Genomic DNA, 19055 nt, shown 5'->3' on the forward strand with positions numbered 1-19055 from the left:
ACCAATATACAAATTATTTCAAAATTATTTAATAAACAGACCGTTTATAGTCATTGATGAAAGGATGTGACTTAAAACTGTATTCATTTACCTTCCACTTCAACTGTAATCATAGCAGACCAAATCTTCTGTGTGGTGTCAAGAAATACTTCGTCACTAATGGACAAAAAGCTAAAAACTAGTGAAATATGACAGGTGAGCACCAAAACTGGCTCTCCAAAATTACACATTACAATAAATTAATTGTGCAACCATCGGTTATATTCTGTGACAACCAACTGCAAGCTAAATATTTGTTTGATGGTAACTTATTGTATTCTTCTGTGTGGAAAACATGAGTGAGTACAAGGAGGGATCAAACAGAAGTCTAACTGGATGTCAGTTTGAATTAAGTTCTGGAGGTAGAAGATTAAAATAGACTTTGGTAAAAGTACAATAATCTTAAAAACAAGTGTGCAAAAATACTGAGGATGCGAGTTAGTGGGTGCAGGAAAATATGTTGTAATGAAAACTTTTAAGAAAAAGGAACTAGAAAAAGAATGTATGTGTCACACAGGCAGAAACAGTAAATGTTTTTTCCATTATACTTAAAAGAAATGTCCAATCTGTCTCATGTGCTGAATGCTGGGTGAGGACTTATCACCTTAATTCATCTTAAATGCTTTTCTTTGTGTAACATTTGTTCTTTAGTTGTGCTCAGATGGAAAGTTCTGACTACTCTAATCATTGTCACCATAGTCTTCCTGAACACGCTCTTCATCATCATACACACAATCATCATGGTTATTAATATAAATCCTTAATTCACCACTTTGGTGGCCTCAGGATTTCATATTTGCTTTTGACAGACAGTTTGAGGTGATGTCTGCAGTGATGCAAAAGCTTTACTGATATGCTGTGTTAGAGAGAGAGCAGAGCATAAAAGCGAAGCTGTCAATTTATCAGTCAGTCTATCTTCCTACCCTCACCTATGGTCACAAGCTCTGAGTAGTAACCAAAAGAATAAAGTCGCGGATACAAGCTGCAGAAATTAGTTTCCTCCAAGTGAGAGTGGTTGGGCTGTCCCTTGGAGATAGGGCAAGGAGCTTGGTCATTCAAGAGGGACTCAAAGTAGAGCCACTGCTCCTCCACATCGAAAGAAGCCAGCTGAGGTGGTCTGGGCACCTGACAAGGATTCTTCCTGGGTGCCTTCACGGTGAGGAAGTCCAGGCATGTTGTACCAGGAGGTGCCCCAGAGCAGACCCAGGAGTTGCATTGGAGATTATGTCTCCCGGCTGGCTGTCTCAGTGTCCCCCTGGATGAGCTGGAAGAGGATGCTGGGGTGAGGGAAGACTAGGTTTCTCTGCTCAGTTACCCCCATGACCTGAACCTTGTTAGGCACAAAAATCACACAGAAGTGTAAGAATCAGTCTCAACACTTAAAAATGATGCTGCAGTTTTTTTGACACATCTGCCAGTTTGAGCTTTTCAAGAAAAGAATATGTTTTAATATCTAAAGTGTATGTTTACTCAGTTATTAGAGAATCAACCTCGTCAGTTATATTCAACCGGGAGAAAGATCAACAACACCTGAGAAGTAAATGCAAAATAGATACCAGTGAGGAAGAGTGAAGTGGTTTGACTGAAGGGAAGGGGTGACAGGCATCATCTAAAAATGTTCAACATTTATCTCAGGCTATTATTTCCAAATGAGGTCACAGTCAAAACAAAAAAAAGGAAGACTGAGTGGGATATTGAGTAAGAGCTCAGTTTTGGAGAAGGCGGCGGGGGGGTGATATAACAGTTTAGTTGAGTAACTTAACTCAGGAAGTTGGTAAAGGCTAAACTGAGAAGTTGCAAGGATTTATTTAAACCCCAGACAGAGGCAGTCCCCCAGCCATTTGTTGATTGTCTGATTGTCAAACCAACAGGCTCAAGATTCAGAATGAATATCCATGTTCTGTTCTTCTGCGTCTTATCAGGTGAGTATCGGTCACCAAAATGACTCTTAAATACAGCAGCTCTCATTTTGTGAAGTTTTCATTATCATAATTACCAGTTTCTGGGGGGAAAAAAGTTAAATGCATACTAATTTATCTCTGAACGCACAGAGACTATGAATTTGCAAATTTTGATTTTTTTTTAATTGATATTGATATAATTGTTCGGCAATAAAATAGTCCAAAATATTAGAGGTTTCTTACTGTCCAGGGTTTAAATCCAAAACCCAGAAATGTCAAATCTGGATGACAAACGCAAGAAAAACAAACCTCCAAATTTCATAAATTAGAGACATTGACATATTTGTTTTTAAAATAATCAAAATATAAGAAGGTATTAAATTAGCTAAATACTCACAACTCTGGATTTTATATAAAGAGTTTTATATTGACCAAGGGCATTGTTCTTTATATCACAGCAGGATTATTTGACAAAAATACTCATCTCATCAACGCACGAACAAACCTTTATACAAAGGTGGAAGGCGAAGACTTCAGATTTGAACTTGACACTGAAGTAACTGCAGGAAGCAGAAAATATATCTGCAGGAATGACAGTGAAAAGGAAGACATCCTCATTGAAACTACTGAAAACAGAGCTGAGAATGGCAGATACATAATAAGATATGACATAAGTGACAAGAAAGTGCGCGCAGTCATCAAAGAGCTGACCCAGTCTGACTCTGGACGGTACAAAATTGGTGTGAGCAATTCTTCGTCCATGAATTTATTTCAGGAAGTAGAGCTCAACGTTAGAGGTGAGTTTCTTCTAAAGTCAAGGAATTTATATTGATTGCTTCAAGTAGTGCTCTATGTCAATCTATATTTTTATATCTTAACAGAACTCTGTGAAGAAGATATCACCAATGGTAAACCCAAAGTCTACAGTGCTACTGTGGGAGGGGAAGTTACAATCAGATGCCTCTTGCCTTTACATCAACTAAACATAAAGTTCCTCTGTAAAGATGAATGTAAAAAAATGATCATCAACACAAATAATTTCACAGTTATGAATGGCAGATATGAAATTGAGTATTGGAGTAACATGGGCTTTAATGTGACCATCACAAGCCTAACCAAGTCGGACTCGGGGCGGTACAAGTGTGGCGTGCGAAAAAAAGATGCAAAAAATACATGCCTGGAATTTGAGATCTCAGTGACAGATGGTGAGTTTCTACTGGAAAATGTACCTGCATGTCTCCAGGTCTGATGAACAACTTTACTGATACATGCAATGGTCCATAGTAGTCCTTGCTTTTGCTATCATTGTGTTTTCAAGATCAAGAATGAACTTTTCCAGTTCAACTTGATGCAGTCTGCAGAAACTCTGTGTCAGCTTCCATCGCTTAATCAAAGAGTAGCAGGTTATAATCAAGTTTATATCATTTTAAAATGGGAGAATATGTGAGGCATCTCTTAGCGCTCTTATCACAAATAAAGGTCAGTATACCCAGAAAATCCTTTCCTTATCTGATTAAGTTTACTTCAATATCAGGAATCACACAAAGACAGTTACCACCTCAATAAGTCGATCCAGGGTTTCAGGCAGTTAGTTAAATTATTTTAATGTGCATAAAACTGTTTTTTTCTGCTCAGTCGTTTAGTCCTCTTCTTTCAGCTGCAGACCCAGGAGTGCAATGAACAAGTATGAACACAAGAATTAAAACCAGCAGGAATGAAGTTTGTAAGAGTCAGTGTTTATACAACTAAAACTTTGGATCTGATTAAGCAGAATCCAATCCTGCTTCATCGTACAGACCTCGAAGGCGTACTATATGAGAGAAAGTTCCAAGTTAATTTGCCCGAGATCATCTGCAATTCTCATCTGCAAATGGTTTAATTTGTTCACTTGTTCCCACTGTCCCCCGCCTCTCAATCAGGTAACATCCTGCTGCTGGCTGTATGCGTGACTGTGGTTGTGGTGCTACTCGCTGTTTTTGTTCTGCTCTTCTACAAACTGAAGATAAAGCGTAATGTTCAGTGTAAGTTACTTTACTGTTTATTAAGTTTCTATTAAAAGAAAAGAAAAAAACAAGTTTCTGCTATATTTTACAGATGTGAACACGAGAGGTAATGGAAGAAATATGGAGGTATTTGTCTCTGAAATCAGTTATTTCAGCTATCACTCCTTGTCACCCCACTAATTTGTTTGTAGGTCTGTCTGTTTGCTTGATCGATCATTTGTTTGTTTTAGGTTGCTGTCTATGATGATGTTGCTGACGTTTACCAATGGCCCGCTGATGGGTCAACATACCAGGAGCTCAGCAGCAGGGAAGAGCCTCTGTACTCTTTACTTGAGCCTCCACCAAACACAAATCTGCACTGATAATCAATAGATTATATTCGTTTTTGTTTTCGAGTGGAACGTGTCTTTTTCTTTTCCTCACATTGTTTATAAATTTAGTTGGAAAAGAAGCAGAAGGGCAAAGTGTATGGATTTACTTTGGTAAATGTTTTATTCAGTTAAAAGTAAGTGTTACCTGGTTAGTTATGGAGTATTCAGTAAAGATGTAGTACTTTCTAATGTTATTTTTGCTGCACGTGACAATAAAGCTTAACAGTACGAACAGTTAGGAGAGTTTTAGTTTTTGTCGTGTCTACATAATGAAATAAAGAGAAAAAAACATAAAATCAACATTAGCCTTCACTGGTTTATTGCTACAACCCACACTATAGAAATGTCTCAAGTCAATGAGTGTGAAGTTAAATTTCATTGTTTAAATAAAATTGGATCCCCTTAAATGCGGTCCTGTGAATGTAATTTATTGGTAATGTTACACAAATCATAATTATTCTTTTGTCTGTTAGATACATGTCAAGAACTTCTGTTTATTTCTATTGTCTTTCATGATGACTTCCACCTTCATTACTATTATTATAAGAAATCTGCATTGCTGTAAGCTTTCCGGCCCTGAGGAGGAACTCAGGTTATCTAAGGTTATATATATATATATATATATATAGAAACACAGTATGCTATCCAGCCTCAATCTGACTCCACAGAACACTGATCACTTCTGACAGGAGATATAGACGATCTATTTTTTCTTACATCTATCTCCACCACAATGAGGAAGCAACAACTCAGAGAGGCACCTGGTGTCTATTTTTAATCTCTTTTAAATTATGCTGCAGAGTTTTCAGGAGTAGCTCATCAAATGTAACTAACTTTGATGTTCATATATTTATTCTTTATAGAGTAAATATGTATATTTTAGAGACATTATTACGTAAACAGACAGTAAATAGACATTAATGAGAGAACATGGCTTACAAAATATATCCACTTCATGTTGTATTAGGCACATGGCAACTTAGAACAAGACAAAAAGAGCATTTACCTTCTGCTGTCTTCATCAAAAATGGGTACTGATGTACATGAAATATATAAACTGTAAATAATTACACAATGTGTTCAGACACATCATACTGTGACCATTAAATTTCAGACAGTCAACATCCCATGGGTAAAAAATACTCAGGTTGAAAAAGTTATTTTAGGAAGGAAGCTGTGGCGTGAAAGTTCACTCCAGGTGAACCTCAGCGGGGGTTCAATTAAAGTGTTTTTGGTTTTAAGATTTTATTTTCTGCAGCATTAGCAGGGAGAGTAACCTTTGTGCTTTCAAAACAAAGAAAACAATCTTTAAATCCTGTATTTTACTGGTAACCAGTGAATATAGGCCTTTACCGGACAAGTATTACTGGTGAATTCTGAACCAACTACAGGTCAATAGGACTGACTGATTCCTAACACAATCAAATGGTTGGTGTAGAAGAAAAAGTTCAAAGTAAAATGAGGAAGCGAGACACTGAAGTGTGTAGCTTCGGCTTCCTGACTGTTTAGATATTTAGAGACTAGAAGCAGTGAAGTGATCTCCTGCAGTTTATTTCTCCTACTGAATTAACTTCAGAATGAATATCCACTGTCTCCTCTTCTACTGCTGCTTCTTCTTCTCAGGTGAGAACTCATTGTCCTTCTCATCATATTGATTTAAGCAGTTTAAAGCAGCCAGGTTCAGTCAGGTGCTTTATTTTATTGTGCACTTCAGTGTTCTGTGTTCAGTGTTCAGTGGTCTGCATCTGTTTTACCATATTTTTGTAATCTAATTTAGCAAGAACTAAAAGGGGTGTAAAAAAAAAAAAAACTATTTAAACCTAACTGGCCCAATGCTAAAAGAAGGGAAACTGCGCAAATACTTAATAATAATAATTAATAATGCTTAATACTTATTTCCTTTTATTTTCTGTTATAGTGCTGTTTTATTTATGTTTGTATTTATAAACATTATTTTGACAATTTTTAAGCCAAAAAATTAAATATATATATATATGTTTTCCTGTAACGGAGTAATAAAACCTTGTGCAAAGAAAGAAGGGAAACATTTTTAATGAGCATGACTTAAGCTAAAAAGAAAAAAGTTTTAAAATTTTAACTTAGCAGGTAACTGACTGGACCTTTTAACCCAGAGTAAAATTTCCACCTGTAAATTTTAAATTTAGAGTTAATTATATGAAAGAGAGACGAATGCAGACACGTAAATCTTGATTGCCAGTAGGATAATTAATAAACTAGGTGAATTAAACAGAATCAGAGAAATGCTGCACGTTCTCAGCCTGATGCTGGATTCTGTTCAACAATTAACCTTTAACAGAAAAAACTAATCACTATCATTATGTATGTTTTCCACAGCGCTGTGTAGCGGTGGGCTCATCAGTGCAAAAACAATCACCCACACAGAAGGAGGCAGTATCACTGTGGAGTGCTCCTTCTCTTTATCTGGAAGAAAAAAGTTTCTCTGTAAGGACAAATGCGAAGAAGGAGACGTTCTCATTGAAACAGAAGACGACGCAGCTCAAAGGGGCCGATACAGCATCCAGTATGAAGAGGGATCTTTTCCAGTATCGTCTACAGTTCTGTATGTGAGCTTCACAGAGCTGACAAAGTCCGACTCTGGACGATACTCGTGTGGTTTAGAACGGCCTCTCTTACCAGACTCATATCAGGAGTTTGAAGTCAGAGTTATAGATGGTGCGTTTCAAAGAGTTTCTTTGTCATTTGTAAAAGAAATTTTTTAAATGAACCTTTTTTTAATTTTCTGTCATATTGCACTGTTACAGTGGTGGATGCTCATATTAAATGTGGCGTAAGTTTTAAAGAAGGAGGTCAATGTACATGCAAGTAATCCTTGTGAATGGAAATGCAGGCTTCTCTTGGCTTTATATCACTTCAGTAAGAGATGTATCTCTACTGTGGTCATCTCGGACACACAGCTCTAACTGTGAGCACAGAATCCCCCAGAGTTATCAAAGTTTAGTTTTAATTTTTATTGCTTAAATGTTTTTAACTGCTTAAACAAAATATAATCTGACACCCACTGTGTTCACTCCTGTTCAATGGTCTAAAAATACACTGAAAAATCTAAATCATCACTCATAACCATACATTACATTTTTATGGATCAGCCATAAAGTTTTCACCATTTCGTTTCATCTGTTTTGTGTAATACAAGTGCCGCACCTGCAGAATTACCTCTAAGAGCAGTCAAGACATGTTTTACTTTACAATCCAGTACTGACTGAGTACTGATATTGAGCCAATACTGATAATAAGAGCACTGAAATTATACAATTTTAACATGAGGTAAAACAAACAAACAAACAAACAAACAAAAACCTTTTCACTGTGAAAGTCTGATGTGAGCCGTTGTTTCAGAAATGAAGGTCAGAAGTAAGAAAAATTAACTCACATAGACATTGAACAATCCCACTTAATGCTTAAGTCATGCCTTAAATCAAGTCACCAAAATGTTATGAAATCAATTGTTTGTTTATTACCAAGCTTTCATTAAATGTTAGCTTATTGTAAGTGTTCACAGGTGTGTCTATAATTGGTGGTGGCGGTTGATGTTGCCAAAACCCTTGTTTCATTTTTTTTATAGATCACAGACAGCTGCTGATCTTTTAAGTAAAAATAAACTTATTTGTTGAACATAAATGATCAGCATTCATGCATCTATGTTAATTAACTGGTTTATTTTGTTATTCACAGCCTTGAAGACTTTCCCCGAGACACTGAGGCAGGTTGAACAGCAGCAGACTGACGAAACAGCTCAGGCTCTTAGCTTTAAAGGTTCGAGTGTGCACAACTACCTCTCTGATATCTACAGAATAAGATCTGTCATTTTTTATTCATAACAAAATGTAAAGACTACCTCAAGTTTTTAAAACCTTATTTTAGGAGTCAGTGAGAAAGCTTGACTTGTGATTCTCTGGAGTGTTTTTATTGTCTGATGCTGAGTGAAATTAAAGTTGATGCCTTGGACTTGGGAGCTGAGAAAGCACAAATAGGCAACTAGAACAAACCACACAAAAGAACTCCCTGTAGTTTCCTTGTCCTTGAAAATATTTTTCATCTGACTGCTCTTGTATATACAGATTCATGACTATATACACAAAATGCAAATTGTTCACTTTTAAAAGCTGTTAAAAGTACATTTTCGAAGGCAGACGTGGTTGGAAGTAGCATAAATCAACTTTATATACTCTCTATATATTCTACATCAAAAGGTATTTAGTGCTTCACGTGGAGAAAGTATTCACTTAAATAATGATTTAATTATTATTCATTTAATTTTTCTGATGTTTTCTTTTACTCCTCTGTTTCTTCTTACCCACTCAGCTCATGTCCTGCCTCTGGTCACATGTGTCACTGTGCTGTTTGCTGCTGTTGTGTTGCTCTTCTACAAATGGATCAGAATAAGGGAGACTGATGGTGAGTGTCCCTCTAGCTCAATGTTAGCAATCGTTTAACTAAACAGAAAAAGAAAAGAAAAGAAAAGAAAAGAAAAGAAAAGCTTTTTTATTTGTACTCCACAGGTTTGACCACCAGGAGGCAGTCAGACACAAAGAACAACACAAGCAGAAACCTGGAGGTGAATCATCGCTGTTTGTGTCTAAATTCAAAGGCTGGATCATTGAGGTTATGAATGTAGAACTAATGCATTAAACTTTATTGTCAGTTTCCCACATGCAGGAAGTGCTCTCCAGTCTCTAGATGTGCAGACTTCACCTCCCCAGTGGATGAAACCTGCAGCAATCAGAATAAAATCTACTGTAACCTCTAAACCTTTGTTTCATCTTCTCACCATCAGTACTAATGCAACTAAAACAATCTAATCACTCACCAAACAATTTATTAGGTACAGCTTGCTGTTACATGGTTGGGGCCACTTGTCCCATGCTGGAAGCACCTGCCGTTTGGTCATAAAGTGTTGTACATGTTTAACAACAATACTCATGAAGGCTGTGGCACTTAAACAATGCACAGTTGGCACTACAGCCCCTTTTCCATTAGTACCTATTCGTCTCGCCACGACTCGACTTGTGTGTGTGCGGTTGTTGTCAAACACATCTGCGCGTCCCACCACATAATTAATATGCGACACGAACGCTACAACAAAGGTGGACGTCGAGGCAATAATATACCTGCTGCTCCAGCTGTGGCATTTCGTCACAACGAACATGGCGGGTTTTTGTAGCCATTTCCTCCATTGCTGGGTTTCAAAAATGGTGGTTCTTCTGCGAACGAGACGCTCTCATGACTCGAGTGACGCTCATAAAGGGAGCAGCTAAAAGAAAATGAACATTAAGATCAGAAAAACATCTTGAATCTCCAAAAGACTGTTTATATGTGATATGGTGTTTGATCAGTTTGCTTATAAATGTTATAATTGTGCCAAAGGGACCTAAAGGCACAACTCCCAAGGTGTATAACCTAATAAACAAACCAGTCTTCATTTAGGTGAAAAACTGAAGTCCATAAAAATCCACAAAGAAAACTCATAAAAGACTCCAAAATCTTCCTGAGCTCCAGAAGCACACATGAATAGGCAAAATAAGCAAACTGCAGAATAAGGAGAGCAGTACACGGGGTTGAAACTCAGGCCAAAGACAGATGATCTGACTAAGGAGAAAGGGGAGACAATTAATTTATATACACACAGTAGGGAATAAGGAAAGACTGACAATACCTAAAGTGTCAAGGTTCGGCTGTGTGGCAGGCAGGATGAAGGAGCAGGACTCAAGACAGAGGATAAAATTTAAAACGGCAGCTTTTATTGCTGGAAAAAACTAACATCAAATGCAAAGCTAAACTAGAAACAGGAAACAAGAAACTTCAACAAGAAAACAAACCAGAATCTGTACACTTGGCTATGGCTGGAAACATGGAGGGAAACACAAAGCATAATGAGGGTACAACGCAACAAAGAGCAAAGGAAAACCCAGGGCTTATACAAACAGTGGGATAACAAGGGAATGAGACACGGGAGGAGAGCACAGCTAGGAGTAAAAAAAAGCAAAGCAGAATACAATGACAAAAAACAGACTGTCAAAGTAAAAGAGGAAGTATAAAACAGAGAAGCGGACTCTACACTGAGGCAGAGGATTGAACCGTGGGACGGGAAAAAAGCACAGAGTAGATATAATATGGACACAGGGAAGGCATACTGGCTGAAACTATAAGCTAGAGCAACAAAATATAACCTCAAAAGAACCAAAACCATGAATAACAAATAATCAATAAATATAGATTAAACACAAAACACTGGGTCACACCCAGGACCATGACATAGAGAATTACACACAGCTGAACAAGATCAGATAATGAGATTTGAGAAAGTAAAATAAAAACAAGGCACAAAAGACAAAGACTGTCAACTTAAAACAGAAAGTAACATGACAGAGAAACACCTAACACAGGTGAATATTTGACAAGAAACAAAGGGATACAAGGGAAGCTTAAGTAAACTTAAAGACAAATCATTACAACATGATGTTACAGCCCTGGGCCTCGGAGGGAGTGAGACCCCCTTTTGCTTCATGCAAATCCAAGAGTGCAAGGACTCGTTGACAATGGGCTAATTGGAGACCTGTGCCTCCCTCTTGTATGCAGATTGAAGTGTGACAGCCCACGCAGATGATTGGCTGCCTGGGGATCCCATGATACTCCAATAGGCAATGAGTGGCTGATTGTGTGCACCTGCGGTTATGAAAGGCTCAAGAGCCTTCACTCTGTTCACTTCTTTCTAATCAATGATTTTACATTCCTGTTATTTTTTTCTCTTTTTATATAAGCAAATATGTGTTTTGTGCTTGAGTAAATTAAAGCCCAATTTAAAAAAAAATATAAGATATACTATGTTTCTTATAATCATGATGATTTTCTTTTGCGTGTACGCCAAAAATCCTGTCAGGTGGAATCAAAAAATTCTTGTATGCATAAAAAATTCTCACAACACATTTTGGAAAACTTTATATATGTAATATGAGACACAGAAAACAGCATATTTTTATTTGAAAATCTTGTTTTCTGTAACATGCTTTGCTGACTTTTGTGTTGTCTAATTTAGAGTTAATAAAATCATACATACAGTAGAAATAAGAGTAGAATCAGTCTTCATCTGTACAAGTGCACCCTATTTGCTACTGTCTTGCAGCCACTCACGGCAAATACTTTCTCCAGTTTGGGGTAATAGACTAAACTTCTGGCCGCCCGGTCTGCCACATTCTCATCTGGCTGACGACCTTTGTCTCTCATCGCAGCCATCGCACACTGTACAACATGTTTGTACTCCAGAGGCAGGAATGGGATGAAAACGTCAAGCAGACAACTGTCAATCAAAGTTGACTTAGAAAAACTGCCTACAAAGAGAGATTTTCAGTGAGAAAGATGATCATCGTAAGTGGTGAATGATAAAGACATAAGGATACACTCACTTTGATCACTGTTGAAAACTATAGGAGAAATGAAACTTTCAAAATCTTTGAGCATCATCTCTTCTCGATCTTTTCCATTTTTCCAGAAATCTACAGCTGTTTTTGTAATTTGATCTGCTCCTGTATTGCTGTGAGAAAGAAAAAAGAAATAGTAAAAACATAAGAAGTTTCATAATGTGACTGAGCAACTGGTCCGTTTTCAAATATTTTGTAAGATCATTTTTATAATAGGTAATAACTAATATAACTATATATAACTATAATATATTTTATAAATAGTAGATGCTGTGATTAACTCAGTTTTATTGTCTTGTCTGACAATTTTAGACAGCATCCTAGTTTTTTAGTTATCACTTTTCTGATCACATGCCTGTGCCATGTCCTCCAGTTAAACCTCTTTTACCTGCGTGTGAATTCTGCATCATCACTCCTGCTACTGCTGGACATTTCTCTGCTGTTTATCAGAATATTGGTGTCCCTTCCTTGGACAATTGTTCCCTTAAGCCGCATGCTGATCATTTGCTCACTTTGTTCAATGTAACTTGTTCAAATGTTCTTGATATTGTTGCTCCTTTTAAATAAAACAAGTTTAATAGGCCTAAAACTGATCCCTGGTTAAACGATGTCACTCGGACCCTCAGAAGGACGTACAGAAAATGGAAAGAAAATGGAAAAAAGATAAACTCCAGATTTCCTTTGATATGTTAAAGGAAGCCCTATTTCCTTATCAGGATGCTGTTCGAAAAGCAAAAAGTATTTATCAGATATCACCTCTAACCACAGCTACAGGCCCCGTGTCTTATTCAACACCATTAATTCTGTTATCAACCCTCCACCCACCTCACACCTACCAACGTCTCCAGCCACCTGTGAAAAATTTTTACGTTATTTTGTTGATAAGGTTGATACTATCAGGTCTCATATCTCTCCTCCAGCTTATGATCCCTCTGTTCCCCTGTATTCCTCACTTGTGTTTGATCACTTTGAGCCTGTTTCAGTGAGCACTCTGCCCGAAGTAGGCTCCCATCTTAAGCCTAATGTCAACTTGACATTATCCCCTCTTGCCTTTTCAAAGAAGTCTTTGACACTTAATTGGTGATTCTAAATTACCTGTGAATGTAAGTGCAAATTGTTGTTTGTCTCTATGTGATTGGTGAGCTGTCCAGGGTGTACCCTGCCTGTTAACCTATCACTTCAAGGTTATACCCCTGCAACCAGGATAAAGATAGGAGGATGGTAGTTGTTGTAGATCCATTTAATTTTTATGGTAACCAGACTCTAGACTTTGTTGAACATTATGTAATATAAAGACAACATGTAGTATTAGGTGACCAAGTAGTACTGGGCTAAAAGATACTGAATAGTGTTGAAATAAAATGACAAAATTGTGAAGGATTAAAATATTCCAAGAGCTCAGCTTACGTCATCTAAACATGTTTCAATCGCGTTTTATGAACACAAAATGCACAGGTTTACTGAATATGAAAAAGTTGTGTTGATTTAACTCAGTTGTTTAAGTTTCTGCCAAAGCAAAACATTTGTGTGCAACCAGTGTCCACTACTGAATTAAGTAAATCCAACATGGCCTTTTTTTTCTGTGTTCTCCAGTCTTGGCTCGTTTACACTGGCTTCCAGTATGTTGTAGAATTGATTTTAAGATTTTATTGCTTGTTTGTAAATCGCTAAATGGATTAGCTCCATCTTACGTCTCTGATCTGTTAACTAGAAATACTCCAAATAGAACTCTCAGATCAGCTGATAAGTTACTTCTAGCTGTCCATAGAAGCAGGCTAAAAAACAGAGGAGACCGGGCCTTTGCGATTGCCACGCCCAGGAACAGGCTGCCTCTTGAAATAAGGATCTCTCCAACACTTGACATTTTTAAAACCCGTCTGAAAACACATTTTCACTCTCTGGCTTTTAATTATGACTGAGTTTTTTGTTTTGTTATATGTGTGTGTTTGTTCTACTGTTTACTTTTTTACTATGTACAGCACTATGGTCAATCTGTGTTGTTTTTAAATGTGCTTATAAATATATTAATTGATTGATTGATCACAATGTAAACACTTGACTCATACTTATGTAGACCAACAAACCATAACAAACACATGAGCCATTCATAAATCAGGAGAGACATCTCTTTCCAACTGTGTGAAATGGACAGGGCAACTATGTTTCTCTCTTATATCATGCCAAAGTGCACAACTCATGTCACATTTAATGACAGCAGTGGAAATACGTAATATATGTCAGATAAACTAAATTTTCCTCATGTATTGCAAGTTTGTTAACAGATATTTTTTTTTACTGATGTTTGCAGTGCCCAAAAGAGAAGCAACAAAATGTGGCCTAGACAGAGAGTGAACCAAAGGTTTGATATGGTAACTTTATTGTACTGTATGGTAACTAACTATATTGTAACAAATTAAGTTATTTTACCAGTCCCTAACAAAGTTGAAAATGGAAGCATTAAACTTGCCCTCTGCAAAGGCTTTCAGATTTTCACCTGAGAAAGATGATGATCGATTTTTGAAAAAAAACTCCTTCCACTTTTCCATAGTCCAGATATGGCTTTATGCTGTCAATCACACCAGGAGGAATTTGGTTCATCTCATCAAATATGAACACTGAGCGTTCGCAGTTTGTAACGCCGTTTTTGATCCACTCCTGTAACTGAGACTGAGGAGAGAGCAGCAAATAGAATTAATACAGACAAAACAGACCAAACCAGTTAGAACAAATAAACTGGGTTTCACTTGAAAATGAAACACATGATACTCCATACTTTATAGGTAACAATTTCACTTCGATGTGGGAAGTGAAGTGTAGCTGAGAACACGTGAACAAACTTGCTGTGATATCCCTTCTTGTAAATGTTGTCTGCAATCAGCTGGCTAACAAAGTTCTTCCCTGTGCCAGTCGGTCCGTGCAGAGAGAGCACCAGAGGCTTCTTCGGGTTATCATCGTTCATAAATCCACTCACAGATTTAAAAATGATATCTGAAGCAATGTGTTGTCCAAAGAGTTTGTTTTCCAAGTCAGCCTTCAGACCTTGAGAATACATAGTAGAAAGTCAACAGGATTAGTGACTGAAAATGTGACTGAAGTGAGACGAGGTTTAAAAGAAAAGCTATTTGAGCAAAGGTGGACTAAGCAGATCTACCCACTCAAAAATTGAGACAAAATAAATTTGTTGTTCAGCGAATGGAGAAATTGCATAGACGGCACAAGAGCCCTGTCTACTTTCCAAATGGGTGGGCAGGCTGCAGGCCAACAAAAATGTGTAGATCTTCACTCCTACAGCAATGACTGTTGCTATGAGAAACCATCATAAAACTTAGTGGAGTTGTTTACAGTGCTTACGTATCATATACAAAACTGTCATCTCAAAAATGCCAGGATCTCAATATGGACTCAAAATAGAAGCCTGCTACTAATCAATACTGCTTTTTAGTGCCTAGCCTGATCAAGTATCTCCATAAAATGTTTCAACGCTCAACAACTGCTGTCTTTTCAGCCAGTCGTGGTTCATGTCATGAAGTCATTACAGTTAAAGTTAAAGGAATGCTTGGTGCAACAGATCTCTGTCTTTTTGTCAGCCTGACTACAGTGCTGTAGAGAAACCTAGGGTTGTTCTTATTTTCTTCAATCAGTGATGAATAGTAAAATCTTTTAGCTTTACAGAGGGCTTTTTTATAAAGCAGTGAACTACTTTTCCAGACTAAAAGATGATCTTCTAAATTAGTGCACGCCATCACTTCTTAGGCTTGTGAGTTATTCTGCTTTAAGGTGAGTTTTTGAGAGTTATACCAGGAAATCAAATACTTCTAATGTGAGGCTCTCTTTTTCAGAGAAGCTACAGTATCCAGTCATACACAGTGAAGATGTAAAACCATTAACAGTATAATTGACCTCTGTTGGATTCACATTCAGGTAGCTGCTCTCCACTGTGTTGGTACAGGGCATTGAAGATGATAACAGTGGGTGAATTATATTTTTAAACTTAGTTACAGTGTTTTCAGAAAGACATCTACTGTGATGAAATCTACTCCCCAGTGCTGTGTAACCAAAATTCTAATGTTTTTAGAAATGATCAGAAAAAAGAGGTATTTCAGGAAATAATGTTAAATATTATGTTTCTATGCCATATGTCAGAACAAGATCTAGAGTGTGATTAAAGTGCTGGGGGGTTCTTTTACAGTTTGAATAAATTCAATTGAGTCTAATAACAGATTAAATGCTATGCTGAGGCTGTCACTGTTAGCATCTAAACATACATTAAAGTCTGACCACTAAATCAGATTAAAAAAAACCCCTGAGAAATCAGACAAAAACTTTGTGTAAGGCCCAGGTGAACGATAAATAATAACAAATAAAACAGGTTTTTGAGTTTTCCAGTTAGGGTGGACAAGGCTAAGCATCAGACTTTCAAATGAATCAAAACTCTGTCTGGGTCTTTGGTTAATTGAGAGTGGAAGACTTCTGCCACACACCCTCCTCAGCCTGCGCTTCAAGGATTCTGATAGTTAGTATGACTCAAGGGTGTTGATTCATTTAAACTAACATAGCAGCATCAAGCATGATCCAGAAGCAATCTTATCTGGGGCAAAGCTAATTTAAAATGAACTGAAGCAAAGTGCAAAACTTTTCTGCTGTCAGATTAGGTCAAATCTGTTGGGGTTTTTTGTTTTTTGGGTTGTTTTTACCAGCACTCAGGTCAAAGCCTGCATTTGCTGATAGGATGTTCATGCATTAGTACCTATGGAACTGGCAGCTTGGACAGCTGGAAAGACTTTAGAGTAACATATGCTATCATTTCTTTTTTTGCAGGGAAAGCTTTGCATACTTCAGGAAGACTGTGTTAAATCACACACTGCATCTATTACAACAGCATGACTTTGCAGTAGAAGACTCTGGATGCTTTACATTAAGCTCTTTGCCCAGTAGATTTACATTTAAAAAACATAACATAACAATTCTCCATTGAAATAATATCAATATCTGTACTGTATATCTATGGAGCTATGTTTTTAATCTTACTAGAATACTAGTTCTAGTAAAGCAGAGATCACAAGCATTTCAGAACCAGTCAAGTAAGCTAGGATTTTTGCGCCCCACCCTAACAAAGCAGGTTAAACCAGCACGGCTGCTTCTTAGGTTTTGTTTTAAGAGACAGAGAATTTGAAATCTAGACTGTGGAGAAACACAAAGACTCAAGGTTACACAGTTCTCCCTTTTCTACATGGCAAATGTAATAATAACAGTAATGATAATAATACACAGTGGATCACCCAAACTGTGTGACCACGTTTGCTTCTGTATTAATCTTTTGTATTATTTTGTATTTTTTTTTCATGTAGATTATTTAATATGCAGTAGTTTTCAGTAACTACAAGGACATATAATTTGGAAATATAATCATATTTGTGTTGTATTATTTTCTCATATGGACTTTTGTTGTCAAGGCAGATGCACCCCAGCTGATTTACGGGGTGGACTTTAGCCCACTATTAGGAGCCAACCTCTAAAGGTGCTGTATCTGTGTCATTTATAAACTATATTCTTGTCATCAGTCTTTTTCTAAACTCAATTTAAATCATGAAAATTGGTTACCTTCCCAAGTAAAGTTAAACCTAATAATTAGACCTTTACTATTTAGATTTCACAAGCTGTTTGCTGGGTGTGTTACCTGTCTGGTTGAAGGAAATCCAGTATGAATTACAGCTCTCGCCCCAAAATGAATTCCATGTCTCTGTGAAATTAGGGATTTTGAAACTGCTGAAGGGCTCAACTGCATTGATCACAGTGGAGGAAAGTAGAATCCATAGCAGCAGGACATGTTGCTTACTTGGTTTCATTTTGCAAGGGTTGCACCGCAAACTAGCCCAAAGGACAAACTGACCAAGAGTGAACACTATGTAACTTCAGGGCGTTCCATCATGAAATCTAAAAATAGACATCAGTTCAAACATAAGAAAGGAAAGCAGTCTGTCCTGTCAAACTGTGTTGTGTCACTTATAGTATCGAATAATCCCTGTTTTCATTAACCCTGTAATGTACTACCATCTTGTGGCTATAGTTGGCCATTGTCTTTGTAACGCGTGTGAACACTCATTCATCATTCTATACTTTACACTTTATTCTACACTTTACTAAGTACACAGTTAAACTGCTTATTATTGCAAATATCTAATCAGCCAATCACATGAAAGCAGTGTTAAAAATGTACCTTGAAAGACCTTGAAGGTTGGTAGTTAGTATGACCACCTTTATTAACTGAAAGCAGAACAATTTTTTGGCAGAAATTTACATTTTTCAAACACCAAAATCCCATTAGCTCACCATTGTTTTGTTTGTAACAGAATGGCAATGAACATTCAGATGTCCACTGCTGTTCTACCAGCAGGGTATCATTTGCAATGGTAACTGATTTAGTTTTACACACTTGAGTTTCATAATCGGTCAGTCGTCAACGTAAGGATGGAGACAGTGATTACGTTGCAAATTTCTTATGAGGTCTAAATAAAATTTATAGTTTCTAACTTTTTAACTCTGTAGCTTTCAGACTGTCAGACAGTTTCCTCTGTACCAGAATAATTTCCTGAATGTTACTGTAGCAAACTCTTAAAAACAACATTTATTGGTTTACAGTTTTAAAAACATTACACACAGATAAATGATCAACCATTTGATGTCCTGTAATAAGTCTCAGCGATGTAAAAATATTAATAATGTTCTTTTTTACTGAAAGAAGGTCAGGAGACAATCTAGTAGTTCACACTATTTTATTATCAAACAATTCGAGATGCACAGCTGTGGGCTTCTCAGTCTCAGGCGGTCTGCACACAAAGTACAATTTGTGACTCAAAGGATATATTAAAGACAGAAAATACATGTGATTGGCCATCGATGGAGAGAGTCTGTGGTTTAAACTTGATTCTGATTTGTCCTCCTTGTGATCCTTCCACATGCTAATCGTTGGTGTCGGTGTCAATTTTAAACCCGACACCTTAAAGTTTCTGTGCTTCCCTGGAAGCTTGCCTCAGGTATGGTTTTATCCACACCTGACTAGGTGTGGCCAATTAGCACCAGCTGAACACATTTAGATGATTAGGGGCTGCAGAGGGACGTAACACCTCCCCCCTCAAAAGGGTTCCTCTAGGACCCCTAAATTTATTAAAAGCCCCTCTGAAGCCTTCAGGCCCTTGACCCACAAACCTGAAATAAAAGTAAAAGCTAACAGAAGCACAGTGTTCACATTATAGTTGGCATCTGTAAGCATGGATGGGTATGATG

General features: G+C 37.2%; 3 protein-coding genes across 3 annotated transcripts; 2 read left to right on the plus strand and 1 right to left on the minus strand.

Annotated features, from left to right (window-relative positions):
• The first annotated feature begins 1542 nt into the window (after nt 1–1542).
• LOC100693829 (uncharacterized) lies at nt 1543–4735 on the plus strand. Its single transcript, XM_025901457.1, has 6 exons — nt 1543–1961; nt 2399–2737; nt 2822–3145; nt 3860–3961; nt 4035–4069; nt 4174–4735. The coding sequence occupies exons 1-6, from the start codon at nt 1925–1927 to the stop codon at nt 4303–4305; spliced, it is 969 nt and encodes a 322-aa protein (XP_025757242.1). The 5' UTR covers nt 1543–1924; the 3' UTR covers nt 4306–4735.
• Nucleotides 4736–5426: 691 nt separating this feature from the next.
• Nucleotides 5427–9103, plus strand: LOC112843257 (uncharacterized). Its single transcript, XM_025901512.1, has 6 exons — nt 5427–5937; nt 6670–7008; nt 8029–8109; nt 8659–8751; nt 8856–8911; nt 8999–9103. The coding sequence occupies exons 1-6, from the start codon at nt 5892–5894 to the stop codon at nt 9101–9103; spliced, it is 720 nt and encodes a 239-aa protein (XP_025757297.1). The 5' UTR covers nt 5427–5891.
• A 969-nt stretch (nt 9104–10072) lies between these two features.
• LOC100693568 (torsin-1A-like) lies at nt 10073–17647 on the minus strand. Its single transcript, XM_003457087.5, has 5 exons — nt 17449–17647; nt 14545–14810; nt 14266–14438; nt 11757–11884; nt 10073–11681 (listed from the first exon to the last, which is right to left on the minus strand). Exons 1-5 carry the CDS (start codon nt 17615–17617, stop codon nt 11437–11439), a joined length of 981 nt encoding a protein of 326 aa, XP_003457135.1. The 5' UTR covers nt 17618–17647; the 3' UTR covers nt 10073–11436.
• Nucleotides 17648–19055: the final 1408 nt, after the last annotated feature.

This window comes from Oreochromis niloticus, linkage group LG20 (assembly GCF_001858045.2).
Source record: "Oreochromis niloticus isolate F11D_XX linkage group LG20, O_niloticus_UMD_NMBU, whole genome shotgun sequence".
NCBI lineage: Eukaryota > Metazoa > Chordata > Actinopteri > Cichliformes > Cichlidae > Oreochromis > Oreochromis niloticus.

Coding starts and splice junctions, on each gene's coding strand:
- LOC100693829 (XM_025901457.1), top strand. CDS start 1,925: ATGAATATCCATGTTCTGTTCTTCTGCGTCTTATCAG. Junction 3,962..4,034: donor GATAAAGCGTAATGTTCAGT/GTAAGTTACTTT, acceptor TATATTTTACAG/ATGTGAACACGAGAGGTAAT. Junction 4,070..4,173: donor GTAATGGAAGAAATATGGAG/GTATTTGTCTCT, acceptor TGTTTGTTTTAG/GTTGCTGTCTATGATGATGT.
- LOC112843257 (XM_025901512.1), top strand. CDS start 5,892: ATGAATATCCACTGTCTCCTCTTCTACTGCTGCTTCTTCTTCTCAG. Junction 8,110..8,658: donor TCAGGCTCTTAGCTTTAAAG/GTTCGAGTGTGC, acceptor TTACCCACTCAG/CTCATGTCCTGCCTCTGGTC. Junction 8,912..8,998: donor ACACAAGCAGAAACCTGGAG/GTGAATCATCGC, acceptor CTTTATTGTCAG/TTTCCCACATGCAGGAAGTG.
- LOC100693568 (XM_003457087.5), bottom strand. CDS start 17,617: ATGAAACCAAGTAAGCAACATGTCCTGCTGCTATGGATTCTACTTTCC. Junction 14,439..14,544: donor GTGAAATTGTTACCTATAAA/GTATGGAGTATC, acceptor CTCTCTCCTCAG/TCTCAGTTACAGGAGTGGAT. Junction 11,885..14,265: donor TCGATCATCATCTTTCTCAG/GTGAAAATCTGA, acceptor TCTTTCTCACAG/CAATACAGGAGCAGATCAAA.